General features: G+C 38.7%; 1 protein-coding gene across 2 annotated transcripts in view; it reads right to left on the bottom strand.

Annotated features, from left to right (window-relative positions):
• Positions 1-18,103, bottom strand: part of ELOVL4 (ELOVL fatty acid elongase 4) — a 35,745-nt gene that overhangs the window by 5,390 nt on the left and 12,252 nt on the right. For both annotated transcript variants that reach the window (XM_015859034.3, XM_015859035.3), the window contains exons 2-5: positions 11,708-11,895; positions 8,961-9,041; positions 1,930-2,101; positions 65-192 (exon numbers count right to left, since the gene is read on the bottom strand). In XM_015859034.3, coding sequence (XP_015714520.1) covers positions 65-192; positions 1,930-2,101; positions 8,961-9,041; positions 11,708-11,895 — 569 coding nt within the window. The remainder of the gene's footprint in view (positions 1-64; positions 193-1,929; positions 2,102-8,960; positions 9,042-11,707; positions 11,896-18,103) is intronic.

Genomic DNA, 18,103 nt, shown 5'->3' with positions numbered 1-18,103 from the left:
CTGTACAGAAGAAAATCTACTCAGAGGCAGCAGCTCCTCAAATGAATGGAGAAATTTTACTTACCAATTGCAGTATAGTCAAGTATCGTTTCCACCACAGATATTTCTGAACTTTAGGGCCACAGGCAGCTAGTCCATAATACATGTACATAATAACATGAATAAATGCGTTCATCTGAGCTCCAAAAAAAGCTGTCCAGAAACAGAAGGAAGATTTTCACGGAATTAAAAAATAAATAAAGAAATATATTCTAGTATTATTCACGTGGTAGTAAACATTATAAAGCACAGTACACACTGGGCTTCCATCTTTGAATCACTCAGTGGGATAGTGTAGACCTTACTGATAGCATGCACTGGCAGAAATAGCTGTTTATGCAAGTAGGTGTTACTGCACTCGTGGAACTACTTAGGCAAAAGCTTTTAAAAATGTTTTTGTGAATAGACTGAAGTCATGCATTACACATTAGTTGTTGTAGTGTAAGTGCAGTGGCTTTGCTAAGGGAACTATTAAAAGCAGTATTTGACAGCGTAAAGTATAAAGTGATAGTAGGTTCTGAACTTCAATTTGTTAAGCTGTAATGAAATGTTTGAAGTTCACATCTCAGCAAGACATCAAGAAAGCCACATGGAAGTCTGATTAAAGAGGTCAAAGAACAACACAGAGCAAAGCCTCACTTGTGGCTGTAAGATGTTTAAGGGCACTGCAAAATTAGTTTATTTAAATGGCTCATCTCTGGTTTCTTTATTTATGACTTACAAAATCCAGTATTTTTAAATAAAAGTATAATACTTTTTTCAGGATGATCCATGCTGGAAACTAAGATCAGTGTTCATGTTTGCATTAGGATCTCTTTGCTCCATTTAACAGTGACAAACTAGATCATTTTAAGGTTTTATTACTCTACCAGACAGGCTCAAAAGGGAAGTGATGTATAAGATCAAGACAATGCAGAGAACAGCTGCTGAAATCAAACAACTCAGATATCCATCTGTGGCAAACTACGAGGATAATCTAACTGTTAGATAATTTATAACAGGTCTATCAATTTATACACTATCTCATCTACTAGCATGAGATATTTACAGTAAATGACAGCCTAAAAGCAAAAAGTTAGTTTGGTGTTTACTGTATGTTATTCTAAGTATCTTAAGCCTAAAAGCACATTACCAACAGAATTGGGTATTTTCCCTGAACCCTCAGCTCTGTAGAGCATATATATCAAGAGGAACAACAACAACAAAAAAAAGGAAAAAAAAAACCCAAGCAAAAACAATGGCAACAAACGTACAATTTAGGAAAGAAAGGATGTGGCAGGAACAACGGAATAAAATTCAATGACATAGGTATTAGAATGTAAGAAGGACCAAAAAAGGCTAATAATGAATTATAGACTTGTGCCATGAATAGGTTTTAAAAGTTAATTGATGGATTTTTTGGCTCACCTTCAAGGAAGGTTTCAGAACTTTATATGTGTCTCTTAATACAAAAAGAAAGCAAACCCCAAACTCAGATATAATGCCAAAATAACATCTCCGTTAACTTCATTACATTTGCACACAGATTGTTGCTCATAATGAGATTTTGCAGTTCTCTGTATCTGCAAAAATTGAAGTTAGGCAAGACACATTCATCTATTTCATACAGAACAATGATAATTTTGAAAACAAAACTTCATGCCTGCAGTTGATGCCCACGAAGAAAAAAAAAAGAGTTTTGCAATTCATTAGACTATGGGCCCTGGTATCTTTTCCTCCCCCACATTTCCCACAGAGGAAGATAATACACATTGAAGTCACTGCAGTGCTTCAGTGCTATTTAAACAGCCTTCTACTAATGCTAAGTCCAGTAGAACTTTTTCCCATTGATCATAAACAACAATAATTCTGCCATACATCCACACAAAATATGAGAGGAAGGAAACTCACCTTGTCCACCTGCAACCCACTTAATACCAATCCACCACAAAGTGAACATGGTGAAATGGTGATAGACATGAAGAAAACTGATTTGGTTGAATTTCTTCCTCAGGATGAAGAACACTGTATCTAGGTATTCGATTCCTTTGGAGACATAATACCACCATAAAGCAGCAGCTATCTGTAATGAGAAAAGTAATAAATAAATTAGTGGTTTCCAGTTCCTGTTTGAATGGAATTAAATTATCTCCAGTAATCTAATGCAAGAGAAGAACATCTCTTCCATTCCCAAATCCTGGTAAATGTTGCTGTGGAAACATCAAATGTCTGAAAGTATTAGAGTAAAGACAAAACCAATACTCCATTCATCTACACAGGCTGCCCAGGGAGGCTGTGGATGCTCCGTCTCTGGAGGTGTTCAAGGTCAGGTTGGATGGGGCCCTGGGCAACCTGATCCAGCAAATGTGCAAGTTTGGTGGCCCTGCCAGGCAGGGGGTTTGGAGCTTCATGATCCTTGAGGTCCCTTCCAACCTGGGTCATTCTGTGATTCTGTACTCTGGTTGTAGTAGTAGTAGTATTCTGAGTGTACTGCTCACAAATCATTACCACAAAAAAGAACTAGAAGTATTAAGAACATTACTATCTCTGGACAGTTTACCCATTAAATGCAAGGAGTTTGTGTCCTCATCCTGTATCTTGAGCTTTGTGGAAGAAGACTACAAAAGAGCAACCAATACTTATGGAGCAACATGGATACGGTCAGAACAACAAAGTTGAAAATTCAAGGTCAAATGAGCTGCAAAGGCTGAAACTTTACACGAAGTTTTTCAGTATCACTGGCACATGGATAGGAGGACACCAAATCATTCAATAAGCTAGGCTGAGGTAGATTTCATATCTATTAGGAAAATATTCCACTTAGTTTCTTCTAGTCTATTCAGTAACACTCTTTGGAAACCAGCATTCCCCTAGTGGCTACATTCCATTCAGGGAATGGAAGAAATGAGATCATGGGAGCCACACAAGCTGTGGAGATATGACCTATCTATCTGACACAATAGTGTTGCACATCTAAACTTCCCCCACTCTCAGTCCATCAATTACAGCAGATGTCATATGAACGTGTCCTCCTGTTGAAACCAGAATATTGCTATACCAGGCTAAGCCAAGAAGTTCCGTGTAGTAATTTGCTAATACAGTGATGTTGGAATACATGGTTTGTGGGGACTCCCTTCCAGATCAGGAAGCACAGCAATGACTGCAATTCCTGGCACTGCAAGTCAACTAGCTTGATATGCAAGGGTGGGACCAGAAAGTATCCCAGATGGTGACTCATTAATAGAATTTAAAAACAAGCAAACAAACAAAAAAGTGATGGAAATGGCAGCACCTGCAAGAAAAGCAGGCAATGTCATAACACACCCATTTGCAAGAAGTGTAGATAGAAGATAGATAGCAGAAAAAAATTAATAAGAAGGCAGCAGCTTCCGTGACCAAATACACATGAACAGGGATATTTAAGAGCATGGATGAGTGAGAGAAAGGAAACTGGGAGAATGAGCAGAGATCACAGAAACACAGAACCATACGTCCCTGTCTGCTGTTTTCCTTCATGTCTGTGAAAGAGCCAGAAAGAAACACATATCTCCTCAGAATAAGCTTGTCACAGCCATAAGTGGACTGGGAACATTTTAAGAAGTTACAGCAGAAGCCAAAAAAAAAAAAAAAAAAAAAAAAAAAGCAGAAGAATGCCGCAGTTCTGCATTGCAGACTCTGCAGTTTCCCAAAGGGACTGCACAGCTCACTGATGCCAAACTGCAGACTTCTGTGGAAACGTTAATCAACGCCCTTCTCCCTAATTGACACAGTACAGCCTACTTCAGATCTCAGGAAGAAGACACAAATTTTGTCAATTTTCAATCAAAAGATACATGCCAAAGTCGAAGAGATGCTTGATGAGAGAAAAACGACACCCACAGATACTGGAGTTCCCAGACATGCATACAAGCTGCAAGAACTATCAATACATGTTACCCAATATTCAGTACAGTTCTGCCTCTGGGACAGATAGGCATGTGTGTAACAACACCCACATCAAGGCTTTGTCTCACACCCATGGATTAGCATCACAGCACAGCATCTTTTACAGATCTTTGCTAAAGCTGCGTCTTCTAAATAAATTAAGATAAACATCTTTTCATCTCATGAGTTGGCAGTAAACACTTTGGCCTGCATCCATAGACTGACACACCTGCACTCACGCTCTTTGGAAGTGCTGTCTTCCGAGAAAACTGCAAAGAATCAATAGGTCAGCTACAAGCAAACTGCCTGAAAAGCTCAAAGCTACTGCATATTTTGCTAAAGAAACAGTGGAATAAACTGTAAATTTACTGTATGACATACAATACAGTACGTGAAAAATCCAACATTAAACTATGTTGTGCCCAGGATGTTTTTGGAAAGTCAAACACTTTATTTCTCCTCTTTTTAATTCTAACTGTCTTGCAGAGAAAGCAATTACAGCATGTGGATCGAAGTCAGCTTAATTTTTGATCAAAACGCTCCCCATTACTTAAGAATAAAAATAGCTTCCATTTCTTTGCAGGATAATAACTGCTGACTTTTATGTTTATATAGATCTGTTGCCTGAAAGCTCTTTTTTTCTGTTCTCCTGCTTTCCATTTTGAGGTTTTACTATTTATTCTTGACAGATTCCAGGTATTGGCCTAATCCCAGAGCTCCCAATGCTTTATGAAGGCATTTTGACCATTAGCTCACAAGTGCAGAAAAAAATCAAACAGATGTTACATTGTTTTCCCAAAGTCAGCACACTATCAGTGACAGAGGATAGAAAGTAGAACAATACACCAACATGTGAGCTATTTAAGGAGTGGATGGTTACTGTCAAACTTTTCCTGTAACACACCAAAAATTATGACCTACTCCATAGTCCTTTTTTTTGGACGTAGCTTAAGAGCAAATATGCATTAAAACAGATCCATTCCTGTAATGAATAATACTATTTATGACCATACAATTTCTGTGAGTTTTCAGATGCATCAATGTAAATCTGTTAAAACACCAGATGGCACAAAAGATTACACTGTAGCCTAGGATTAAGGGAGTCAACAAGCGGTCCAATCCTATGAACTCTGCTTGCTGCAGGGTCTTTGAACAGAGGGCTCTTTTAACACAGAACTCTGCTCCTGAACCCTCTTTTCTCATTTGAGGTTGGGGCAGCCATCCAGAAAGGGGTTTTAAGGAACAGGACTTCTTTTATAAGATAAGTCATTTTCCTTCTGCTTCATTTATAGAATTTTATTTATAGAACCATGGGGCTTATCTTATTAAAAGTCAAGTTCTCATAGAAATTTAGAGGAAACTATTCGATCTGTAGATACATTTAAATAATGTGAGTAAAAGCAAGCAGACTACAGTTACAACCATAACTCATAATTGCGATTACAATTAGAACACTGAATATTAATTCACTGCAGATTCTGACTTCTCATCTCTCCAGAAATACAAACAAAAGAGACCAACCTTGTTCTGCAAAACAAGAACACATGTGCATAAGCAGAGGGTGCAAGTGACCATTTACAGATATTAAAATGTCTTAATTCACACAGAATTATGAAATCCTTCACTTCAGGTACTGGAGCATCTAAGGGAGCACTCCATTGCCTGGATTTACAAGGGCTGCTCTGAAATAAATGTCTCCTATATTATTACGTTGTCCCACAATGTCAGAAGCAAATGTTGCTTGTATGGCAGTAGAAGTTGAACCTTTACGCCAATATTCCATTACATTTTTTTGCCACGCGACAGATGGCAGCAGAGGGGCAGTCTGACAGAATGGCATCTGACATATGAAGCAAAGATTTACAACTGGATTCCTCCATGCAGAAAAGATAACACCCATTGACATTCACTGAACATTTATGGAGACCAAACAGTGGAGGTCAGCAAAGTGAGGCAGTGGGTGGGTGCATTTCAGCAGTGGTGGCAGTAACATGAAAGACAAACTATGTTCTGGATGGCCACACAGAGCTGTCATACCGTGAAATGAAGAGCGTCTCCATCAATTCATCTGTATACTGAGCTTAATATCAACTTCAGTGCCTTGGAAACAATCATGACAAAGTTTACACCAGGTGAGTCCTACAGATGCTTGCACAGAAACAGAAAGAACACTATATGCAAGTCTGTCAGGACCTATTGAACCAATATGGGGCTAAAGGTGATGGTTTCCTGAATCATTGTCATTAACAGTGATGAGACATGGCGTCACCAGTACCAGCTCGGATCAAAACTGCAGTTCGTGGAGTGGGAACATGTAAATTCCCCATTAATGGAAAAGTTCAAGACACTGTCCTCAGTGGGTCAGCACTGTCTTTTGTGATAATCTTTTTTGTGATAAGGAAAGGGATAATCTTTCTGTTTTTCCTGAAACACTGTCAAACCATCAGTTCTGATCACTACATTACAATGCTGACCAAACTGAAGGCTCAAACATCCAGTATCAGGACAGAGAAGAAGACAAACTTTCCCTTGCAACACAGTAATACCAGGCTTCCTATTAAATTGAAGACCATGGATCACACTGCCAAACTTGGCTGGACTGTTTTACCACACCCACCACACAGTTGAGATTTGGTGCCTTCTGAGTTTAATCTATTTGGGCTGAGGAGAGATGGACTGTATGTATCTTTGCTTTGGAACTGTTAACCAGCTTTCTGTACTCCCTGTAGGCAAAAAAAATACCCTTTGAATAGGCCCCTACATAGGAACTTTGTATTTGCACTTCATCCAGAAATGATAAAGATACAGAGGTGACATCAAGACTTCTAAATTTTCATTCAGATTGAGACATGCAATTAGTTTGACAGTAGTTGTTCCAGCTTCCTAGTCTCCGTAACAAAGCATGATACACAGATGTAGGCCGGATGCTTCCTCTAGACTCCTTAGTTAAATTCAGTGCAAGTGTAGAAAGTATAGTTTTATACTTGCTACTCATTGCCTTAAATTGAGAATTTACCCAGAACCACCAGATTATGACCATACAAGGGTCTTGTCCAATAGCAGACTAAACAACTAATGCAACACTTCAAAAAACTGAACCTTTTTCCCTACTCATCAGTTGCAAATTGATCATATTACAACCCCAAAGTTTAGAAATAAAGTTTATGCAAATCCACAAATTTGCAAAACCTTAAAAAGCTAGGAAATAAAAGAATCTTGGCCACACATACCATAGCCAATTACTATATCGTACTGGTCCTTTTGTCTTTATTTCATATATATTTATTTCATTTGTTCCTTATAATAAACAAAATAGAATACAATTCTGTTGATCAGGTCTGATACCTGTACAGCATGTCTACATGTGCACCTAAAAGTGAAGCTATTAAACAGTTTTCATTTACGAACTGCTGCATCTCTTCTGCTTAACAATAATCAAAATTTGTCATGGCTTTGTAATTTTTGCTATTGGTATTCCACATCATGACATCATGTGGAGCACAGAGAAGAAGAACTACATGTCCCAGAGGACCCCACGGTCAGAGAGGAAAATACATCACGGAAGTGATGCTCGCTCTCTCTATCACTGCCTGGCAGTGAGTGTGAGTGTGCTTCCAAGCCGTGCACCCTCAGTTTCAAAGTAGGCTTCTTGGTCTTTGGAAAACTCTCTCTCACTTATTTTACTTGATTTATTAGCCTCAATTTCAATTAGATTGTATTATATTGTGTTATCTTGCATTCCAGTATCATAGTTAGTAAAATAAGTTTTCCTCCTTAGATCATTGCCACTGCTCTGTTTGTTTCCATGAGCCCAGCTCCCATCTCCCTACCCCTTCCCCTTTTATCTTCCCATTTTTGGGGTCAGGGGGCCCCACAGTCCCTCGCTATCATTCAGATGAGTATCAGGGCATTCTATTTTGCTTGTCTATTGGGGAAAAAAAAAAAAAAAAAAAGAACACAACAAATAAATGGCAACACAAAACCCTTTTTTTATACTTCAATTATTTACTTTTAAACAAAATAATTAACAGAAATATTTAAGTGAACAACACAACAAATCCACAATACTGGTAAAGACAAAAGACAAGTGACTATCTCCGCTGTTCTGCAACATAAGCCATTATACAGAAGTTTTAAGAAACAAACTTGTCTTTCTCATTATCACTCAAGCCACTTACACAGGTGTTTGAGTACCCATGAACAGTCACTTTCTTGAATCATTTTTCAAGATGTGCTATAACCATCCAAGATACTTAGACCATAACACGCTTCCATTGCATTTTCAGGAACGTGTTATAATCTGCAGTGGATGAAACTTGCAAGGACAGCTGCAAGATTCTCAAGAGTCAGCTCTGCTGGAAGATAAGGCTTAACACACGAGCTAGTCAACAGTATTACCGAAGCTAAGAAGCATCTGCACTTTGATTTTAACTTGAATGCTTTCCAAAATACACACATTTGAAATCTAAGCTTCTGCAATGAAACGTAGTGATAAAACATTCATCCAGAAGCTACTAAGAGTTCATGAAGCCAAACATGATAAAGGAGACAAAAAGTTGCCTCACCAGTATCAGTGAAGTGCAACCACAGGATATGCTGACAAATCTTACCTGCTTTGATCTAGAACTACACCTTTACTGTGGTAACGCTGTATCATAAACTGCAGCATAGCCTGGCAACCAAAGCACACATACAAAGTTTATCCTGGCTCGTGCAACCAGGGCTGAAGCCAGGGATGGTATCTTTAAGACTATGCATCCTTGTAGCAGTCAGATGAAAGTTAATGCAAACACTGACGTTTGTGATTAACCCAGCTATGTGTAACGTAATCAAGCCTAAAGCAATCAGAGAATGTAACGGGATACAGTACGGCTGACAGAACAAGTTTGGAAGCTGTATCTTCAGACGAAACTTACAACATAACATAGTGTTATATATTACACACACACCAATAATAATAATAATAATAATAATAATAATAATAATAATAATAATAATAATAATAAAGAAATACTCACCCTAACTTCATAAACATTATCTGAATAATCCACAGTCTGGCAGACATAGCTGTACCCTCGAGCTCTTGATGATAAAAACAGCTGAAAATATTAAAGCCATACATGAGGGGAAAGATACTATATAAACCAAGTTCAAAACAGTTACCAACAAGTTTCTTGCTACATTAAACTTACCTGCACAAAGTACTTTAACTGTCCTAATTAGACTTAACACTACTGATGAAAACCAGTATTTAGTTTTAACAATCTGCTAACACAATGAGCATTCTTTTCCTATAAAATTAAAAGTACTAATTTTCCTTGCTTGTATTTCACCAGGTAAGTAATGTCCTGAACAAATATAACCTTAAGATATTCAGACGTGATTCTTCTCTCAGAGGACTCTAGATTCAGAAACAAAAGATACCTAATTGCTTTCACAGAGGATGACAGAAACACAAATGCTGTGACAAATCAGAGCAGATTCTCTCTCCAGCAGACAGGGATTAGAGAATCTGCATCTACCATTCTTAGAGCAATGTACCAATCAAAATCCAGAAAAAAATCCCTGAACAGCCAATGCTGAGCACACATAAAACATATGGAGAGACACGGCATGAAGAGAACTGCCCCACTTCGTGCCAAGTGGAATGGCCTAAAGCACATCAAGTGCTTCTGTAGAGCCATGCCAAATAAAGTGTATTGCAATAATCAAAGCAGGAAAAGATAAACTTGACATTTGAGCAAGTTTCCATTGGAAAGAAGAGCACTTGCCTAGAGCTGTACAAGGTTTAATTAATACTTTTAATTTTGATGTTCATATACACTATAATCCAAGGCTGTTTAAAGCCAGGTAATCCCACTCAGTTGAGGTGCAAAAAGATAGTATATCTTGTAAAATGGGAGCTGTTGCAGTAAAAAAAATTGATACAAGAACATCTCCAAAACAGAGATCTCAGAAACCAATTATTTCTGTGTCACCTAAGCCTGTTTACAAGCCAGTGTAAAACCACTGTTCTCCTGTGCGGTTCCACATGGGCATAAGCACATCTGACCATAACATCTGACCGTATCAGAGATCTACAGAATAGTCTTGTGTGCACCATTATAGAAAATAACCATTTTCAACTGTGGTCTGCTGATAATTAGGTAATTTCTCTAAAGTTCACTTGGCAAAGGCAGTAACAAATGTACTTCACCAGCCTGAAGCTAATTCTCCAAAATGGAGTAAGAAATACATGATTCTGTGGCAAAATGGGGATCTGCATCTGAGACATATGAATGTTTGAAGGTAAATTTGCACCTAAATATCAATCTAAACTTGAGATCAACATATGAAAGTCTTGGACTGAAAAATCTAGCAGCTTTTTATGGAATCGTCATTTTAATGTATATTATCAAAGGTGACCAATGCACTTTGTAATCAGGATGAATATTAAAATAACATTTAAATTTATAAACAAGATTTATGGACATTATCAAAAGCACTTCACATTCAAATGCTATTCTTAGAAATAGATGGAAACTTCAGTCATTCACAAAGTACTTCCAGAGTATCATTTTACCCGTAACAACTACCTTACTCATGACAATTACAACAGGAACACATAGGTAATGCAAACCTCACACAGACTGAAGTAGAAGTTGCCTGGCTAAAGACAACATTTGAAACTTGAATACTTGTATCAGTCCCTAAAGCTAGGAAAAGTCATTTCTTACTACAAATGTTGTACCAACAGTTTGCTTGGTTTAATGTCCATTGAAGAGCCAATTGAACAGCCATCTGAAACAGCAGGAAATTAGAACCTCTGCCTGCAGCTGGGTAGTTACATTTATTTGTATATGAATTCAGTGGTTTGGTAATGCTACACCATTACATTTATTATCCTAGAAGCAACAGACCTTTGAATGTGAACTGACCGCAAGCTTGGAGTAATTCAGCTTAGGATAATACAAAGTGATAAAGAAAAAAGTGAAAGAGACAGAGATAGCACAAAAAATAAAACAAAACAAAAAAACTAATTTCAGAGGAATTTCAGTTTTAACCTGCCAAGATGCCTCATCAGTTTCATCAATTTCCACAATTATCCTTAGGTGAAAACATTAAATTCTGGGTTATCTGTAATATCTTATTACATAACTGAATAGTGCAAGGAGATGTTATGGATAAGATTAGTTACTGAAGTATGACTTAAAAACTGCTAATCAACTAATCAACTAATATGAGACTCTGGAGAAAGGTCAATATAAAGAATACTCCTGCTTTCCTAGCAAAAGTGCTGAACAGGTCATCTTGAAAAGTAACTGTTTTCTTATTTCTGGAAATACATCTTGTAAATTCACAATCTTTCAGGATTCACAGTCTTTCAGGAGGACCTTTAACCCACATGAGCAAAATCACAGTAACCAAAACCACTCCTTAGGATCATATGTATTCTGAAACAATATCCTGGGAAAACAGTTTCCAAACTGTTACATAATTCCACTTAAATCTTCATGGACTCCAGTTATTCTGTACAGTATTTACACTAACATGAATCTAAGAAGATCTTGGTCTAGATAGTGTACATATTATATATATCCACCTAGGTATTTTATTCACAACCTAACTACCGAAATACTCATGTCAAACACAAATTCAGTTCTAAACATCTGGGCTAAACCTCCTACAACATACACTATAAAATGCATGATATTATTTCAATTTCACATCTGTAGATGCTTTCAAACCTTAGTAGGAATTCCCTTCTGTAAGAGTGCATACACACCTCTTTGAAAATGAAGAAGTTGAGTAGAACCATTCCAAAGTTGTAAACAACCAACAGGAAACGTAACTGGAAGGGCTCTCTTGTCTTCATCCATTTGGGGCCCAGCCAAACAGTGAGGAGATAAATAGTGCTTATAGTCAGTGTTGGAAATGGAGACTGCATCAAGGGCCAATCATCGACACGCTTGTCTGGGGAGGATGAAGCAAACAGAACAAGTCAAACTCTCAACAAATACCATCATCATTTTAGGCACTGCATTCATTACATATTATTTTCTCCTGGAATAGCTGCATCACATAGCAGAAGCACAATATATTCATTCTAAGGAAATTAAATAAAATAGTTTAGAAGGATCACATTACCTCATACAGAGATTCACTAAGTTAAACAAGTTCTACATTCCAGTTCTACAATCCAAAACAGTAAAAACATATATATAATCAGGTAACCCAAACTCAATCCAGCAATCCCCCAAAAAGCATTTTACTTAGAATTATGAGTGACTGCAGCAGCAATATAATCAAACATTCAACACCATTCATTGAATCATAGAATATCCTAAGTTAGAACGGACCCACAAGGATCACTGAGTCTCAGCTCTGCACAGCACCACCCAAAATTCAAACCCTACGTCTGACACCACTGTCTAATACCCCTTGAACTCCAGCAGCTTGCGGCCATGCCTGCTGTCCTGGGCAGCCTGTTCCAGGGCTTGCTACACTCTGGTGCAGAACATTTTTTTAACAGTCACAGAGAGCAGAGCTCAGTGCTGCCCCTCCACTCCCTGTGAGGAGCCGCAGTCACTATGAGGCCTCCTCTCAGCCTCATCTTTTCTAAATTGAAGATATCAAGGGACCTCAGCTGCTCCTCAGAGACCTTACCATCTAGAGATCCTTCATCTAAATCCCTTGGATGTTCTTTAAGAGTTTTGCGTCCTTCTTATATCTTTGTGCCCAAGCCTGCACCCAGTGCAGGAGGTGAGGCTGCGCAGCACAGAGCAGAGCAGGACAACTCCTGCCCTTGCCTGGTGGCAGTGCTTGACCTGATGCACTCCAGAGTATCATCATCACCATAGTCTCATAGTCTTGTGCAGGTTGGAAGGGACCTTAGAGATCATCGAGTCCAACCCCCGGGATTCGAGCCTCCTGTGTAGCAGAGCGGCACTTCCACCACTTGCGCCACAGGGGGGATTCAAACCCAGGGCCTCCGGTGTTGCAATGCAGCATTCCTACCACTGCACCCTTTTGACTTCCAGAGCACACTGCTGGCTCATGTTCAATTTCCACTCAACCCAAACTCCCAGTCTCCTTTTTCCATGGGGCTGCTCTCCTGGCATCCTCCAGGGCTTCACACAGAGATTGCCCTGTCCCAAGTGCAGAATCCAGCACTTGATTTTGTTAAACTTTGTGTGGTTGCTATTGTCCAGCCCTCTCCAATCATAGAATCATTAAGATCAGGAAGGACCACTAAGGTCATCTAGTCCAGCAGCAGATCCATCACCACAACGTCCAATAACCATGTTATCAAAATTTCTCAAGAACTCTCTGCAAGATTTCTCTTCTCTCAAGGGAATCGACTGCTCCTCCCAATTGAGTAGCACCTAGAAACCTACTCTGCATGCATTTGATTCTTGAGACTTGATTGTTTGTAACAACACTGAAGATAACTGTTGCAAATGGAAGACACAAAAATTTGGGAAAATGCTGATCAAGTTGTAAGCTTAAAACGTAGCATCAAAATCTCCAATTATATATACTTTATATATAGTACATGATGCCAAATAACTTTGCTATTTGATGCATATCAGTCTGATGTATTTCAGATTAAAAAAAAAAAAAAAAAAAAAAAAGTAATAACATTATTGAAAAAACACTAGATAGAACAGTTCAGATAGCTCAGCTTTAAGTAGTCTGTGCTTCTATGCTGGAGACTATGGGTGTTTTTTTAAACTGCCTTAGAGTCACTCTTGGGATTTAGCATTGCACAAACTCTAGGACCCAGAATTTGCCATATAAAGTCCTGGATCTATGTCAGAAGAAGCATTCAGCCTAAGGAACCAGTGACATTCATGATTAAAAGATGACTGCCACAGAGGAAGGATCGAAGTGACTGCAATAATGTTTCTTTCCTCATTTTCTCAGTGTTTCCTTCTGCCTCTCTTATGAAGGCTAATCATTGGCTATAGCGATAGAAAGTAACTGCTCTATTACTAACAACCCTGCAGATGTTGAAGTCAGTGCAGAAGGAGGGCAGGAGGTGTTCCAGGTACCCACAGGCACAACATGGAGCAGATCTCCATGTGCAGTCACAGAGGAGCCCACGGTGCAATGATGGATGGGGTCTGAAGGAGCCACAGCCATGGATACCCACATAGAAGCAGCACAGACAGGAGCTGCTGTGGCAAGTAGCCCATGGTGGGGTGGGAGGGCTGGGGGAGCTGCACCTGTGGGGAGCAGTACCCAAACGGTGGGCCCTGTGATGCAGAGCCATGTTGGGGCAGTGCTGGGAGAGATGCAGCCCATGGGAAGCCCACACAGGATCAGTTTGGTAAGGACAACATCCCGTGGGAGGGAACCTTGTGGAACATGGGCAGAGAGTGACCATGAGGGAGTGGCAGAAACCAAACATCACAGATTTCAGCCCCCATTTCCCATTCCCATGTGTCACTTGTGGGGAGGAGGTAGGTGAGGGTGGATAGGAGGAAGGTGTTTGTAGTTTGCTTTTAGTTCTCACAGCTCTGGTTTATTATCAGTAGGTAATAAATCACATGAATCTCTCTAGACTGAGTCTGTTTTGCACAGAACTCTGGTGCATTGAGGTAGGAACAGAACGGTACTGCCATCCCTCCTTCTCCACTTTCTTCTCATTGCCTTGGAGGCCAAGAACATACATTAGAACTATTCTTTTAGAAGCAGATGTCGGGAGGCCTTCTGTATTTCAAATAAATCCCACACTTTGTGGTCTACAAAAAGACAGCATGTACGGCACTGACTCATCTTGCTTCCTGTTGATTTTATAATATTTAACCTGCAAATTGCAAATACAGTGCTTTTTTGGACTGAAGCCATCAGTCTTAAAAAGAAGTGGAAAAGAAGAAATAGAAACAAGTCTAGATGCTTCCATTATGACTGTTAATAAAAGAGACAAACAAGAGAGAAGCAGTATTGTTCTTGTGCATGGAAAACTGCAGCAAGCTGGATGCTGCCAGAGTGATAGCAGTCAGACTTGCCTTTGTAGCCCCTGACAGAAGTCATGGGCAAACAGGGCAAGGAGCATGGGGACGACTGGCAAAATATCAGATAATCTGGTTGTGAAAATAGAGGCAGTTAAATACAATGGAAGAAAAAGATATAAGTTGCCTTTTATACTCCAGCAAGTCCCAGGGACAGACAATTGTACTGCTATATAACATACTCTGTGTAAAACAGCTGCTGTACAGTATAGTACAGTGATTTGACACAGAAAGAACTGCCCCATTTTCCACACCTCATAGAATATTACCTACTGAAACTGAAATGACACTGCTGTGTCACAATTATGACACTATGATCTCCCTTTTAATTCAACTTGCTCTTGCTTTTAGTGATCACTCAACAAATCTGAGCTTAAAAGCAACAGAGATCATTTTAAAGAAAAACAAAAACAAGGAGATCCTCATCTTCCACATTATATGAGGCAGTGGGCAAAGATTTGTTTCTGTCAAGTAAGAAGGAAGAGTTCACTTCTTAATTAATAGACAGTTCAGGAAAAGTCAAAGTGACAAGCTTTAACCAAATCTGCATCTTGCTTCAGACACTATAGTGCACAAAATGTAAGAGCAAGAAAAGCAAGAAACTTTCCCAGTCTCCTCATGTTGCCTAAGCAGTATAAAAAGGCAAGGACACAGGGAATCTGGCTTCTACTTTCTGACCTGGCATTTCATTGGATTCTGACTGCTAAAGTGATGACTCTGAAGACACGAAAGTGGAAGATCTGAATTCTGACCAGGAGATGAACATTATTGCTCACTGCTCAAAACAAGCAAGCATGACCTATTTCAGATCTCTTTCTGTGTCAGGAGACAAGGATTATGCCTGTAGGTGAAAAGAAGGAGCAGGGAACAATGAAATCCTTTATGAAAGCCTGCTTGCAAGTGGGGTCTTCCTCAGGCTTAATCAGAACCGTCAACCATTATTTCACCCACTTTGCTGGAGAAAATAACCAAAGAAATACTTAAGTGCATTTACTAGCATAGAAGCAGATGGTACGCTTCCATACCTGCATGTTTTTATCTTGTTACCTTACATCCACATGGGGTTCCTCCTCTGTGAACCACTACAGCTAAGATACTGGCCTTTACAGACTACACATCCCATTGCCCTGGGAAGGTGACTGGCTGGCATTTGAGCCTGACCTCTTCTATGATAATTAAAGATATTCTTAAGATAATACATCTGTATGAAGGGAAGACTCAATACTACAGTAGTCAGCTCACTTCTGAAGCATATCATGGATAATCAAAACAGAAGCACTGTATTTATTTTAAGGACATTTAGGAGACTCTGCATCTGATTACTTTTCATTAACATGATGTTGTTAGAAACCATGGTGATTTTAATGCCAGAAATTGCTAGATTTAAACGAGCAAACAAAACAAACAAACAAAAAATCCACAACATGAAATAACACAACTTACTCATCCTACAGCCTTGCCTGGAAAGTACAAAGTAACTTGTCAACTTTTAGATCAGCTCAACATATGATTCTCTTTGCATAGAAAGCATTATAAGAACAGTTTCCTTTCAGTTTACTGGGCAAGACTTCTTATGCATGCTCTGTGCAAAGAACAGTTACATGCACAGCCTATTCCCAAATTTCCTTTCAGGAATGTAAGATAAACTCTTTCAGATCAAGATAAATTAAGCCATCTGTTTAAAGTGACAAAGCTTCCAAGTTATTCAAAATAATAATAATAAAATAAACAAACCTCACTCTACCCTTGTTTTAGCAAAAACAGCAGAATTTTGTATCCCATTTATTCTCTGGTACAGATGGCCACAAAGGATTTCTGCAAATTACAGAGAACTGTGGTAAGACATACAAGAGTACTAAGAGTACTAAGAGTACTGCATTATTTTATATGTTATAGGTGCATTATTACCTGAAAAACAAAATAAGCAAAACCAAAAAGCCCAGCTCCCTGTATTAAAAAAAACAAACAACCCTCCAACTGCCTTGAAGCAAAATGAGCAATGCCTTCACCTGATTAGAATTGACAGAGAGTGACTGAATCTTTCAGGGGATTAATGCGTTTGTCTTTCAAATCCTAAGACCCAGATTCTAATTCGATCACAAATGAAATGATTGTTGTGATGGTACAACCTGTAGTACAGCGCTTTGTTGTAAGACGGTACAAGCTTTGGACCAAACATTTAAAGCAGCACTCAACTGTAAGGTGAACCCAGAGTAAAGGAAGGGATCTTTTAACAACAGTTTTCTAACAGGAACATGTTATGTAAGGCAAGAATGTGAAATCTTCTCATACACGAGATTTATCTGCCATTTTGCACATATAAATATTTAAGTCTAATGTTGCAAAGCCAGCACTAGGAAGAGGAGAGCATACATATTTGAAATTGCCTCAAGGCATTTAATTTTTGCAGGCTTTATATATTTATTGTGTGAGACAATTAACAGGAAATATATGCATAATCTGCTCCTCAAATGCAATTTTGAGAGTAGAACCATTAAAAGGACTGAATATTCTACCTGCCGTTGCCTGAACAGGATGTAATTACCCTACGTAACTATAATGAAATATAGAAGGCAAAAGATGAACTTCACAAGCAAGGCTGCACTGACAGTGACCTGGATTTAAAATCATTAGAAACGTCTATGAAGCGCACTGTATGTGTTTTAATAAGCAGATGCTTCTGTTACGTGTGATTCAGCACTTCTTTGCCAAGTGAGAGGGGTTTAGGTGGTTACGTATTCTGTATATTACTAAGCCTATGATTTTTTTTCCCCCTCCAGTGAAGAAGTGCAAACTTTAAAAGTAAGCAAAAAGTGCATAACATGGTAACTTGCACACCCACTGGGAGAAATCCTGAACTGATACAGTGGTGAATATCTCTGCATTTAATATTAGCTTTAGAGGAAATATAACTAAAAGACTTGACTTTTGAAATTCCTTGCATTCACATTTATTCTATAGAAATAAAAAGAAATAAACTCTATGCAAGTTTTTAGCTGAATTATATGTGCATTCCTTAGCTATAAGGTTACTACTCACTAATTTATCTGGAGAGCCTTTCGAAGTTATTAATAGCTATTGATACTATTCTCAGCGCAAAGACACTTACAGTGCCAATCCAGCACATCCATCTGTCCAATCACATTTCTAAAGACACTGCAGAA

Source organism: Coturnix japonica, chromosome 3 (assembly GCF_054131305.1).
Source record: "Coturnix japonica strain WE chromosome 3, WE-NBRP24, whole genome shotgun sequence".
Lineage (NCBI taxonomy): Eukaryota > Metazoa > Chordata > Aves > Galliformes > Phasianidae > Coturnix > Coturnix japonica.
The sequence above is the reverse complement of the archived record's forward strand: the minus strand, read 5'-3'. Positions and strand labels throughout refer to the sequence as shown.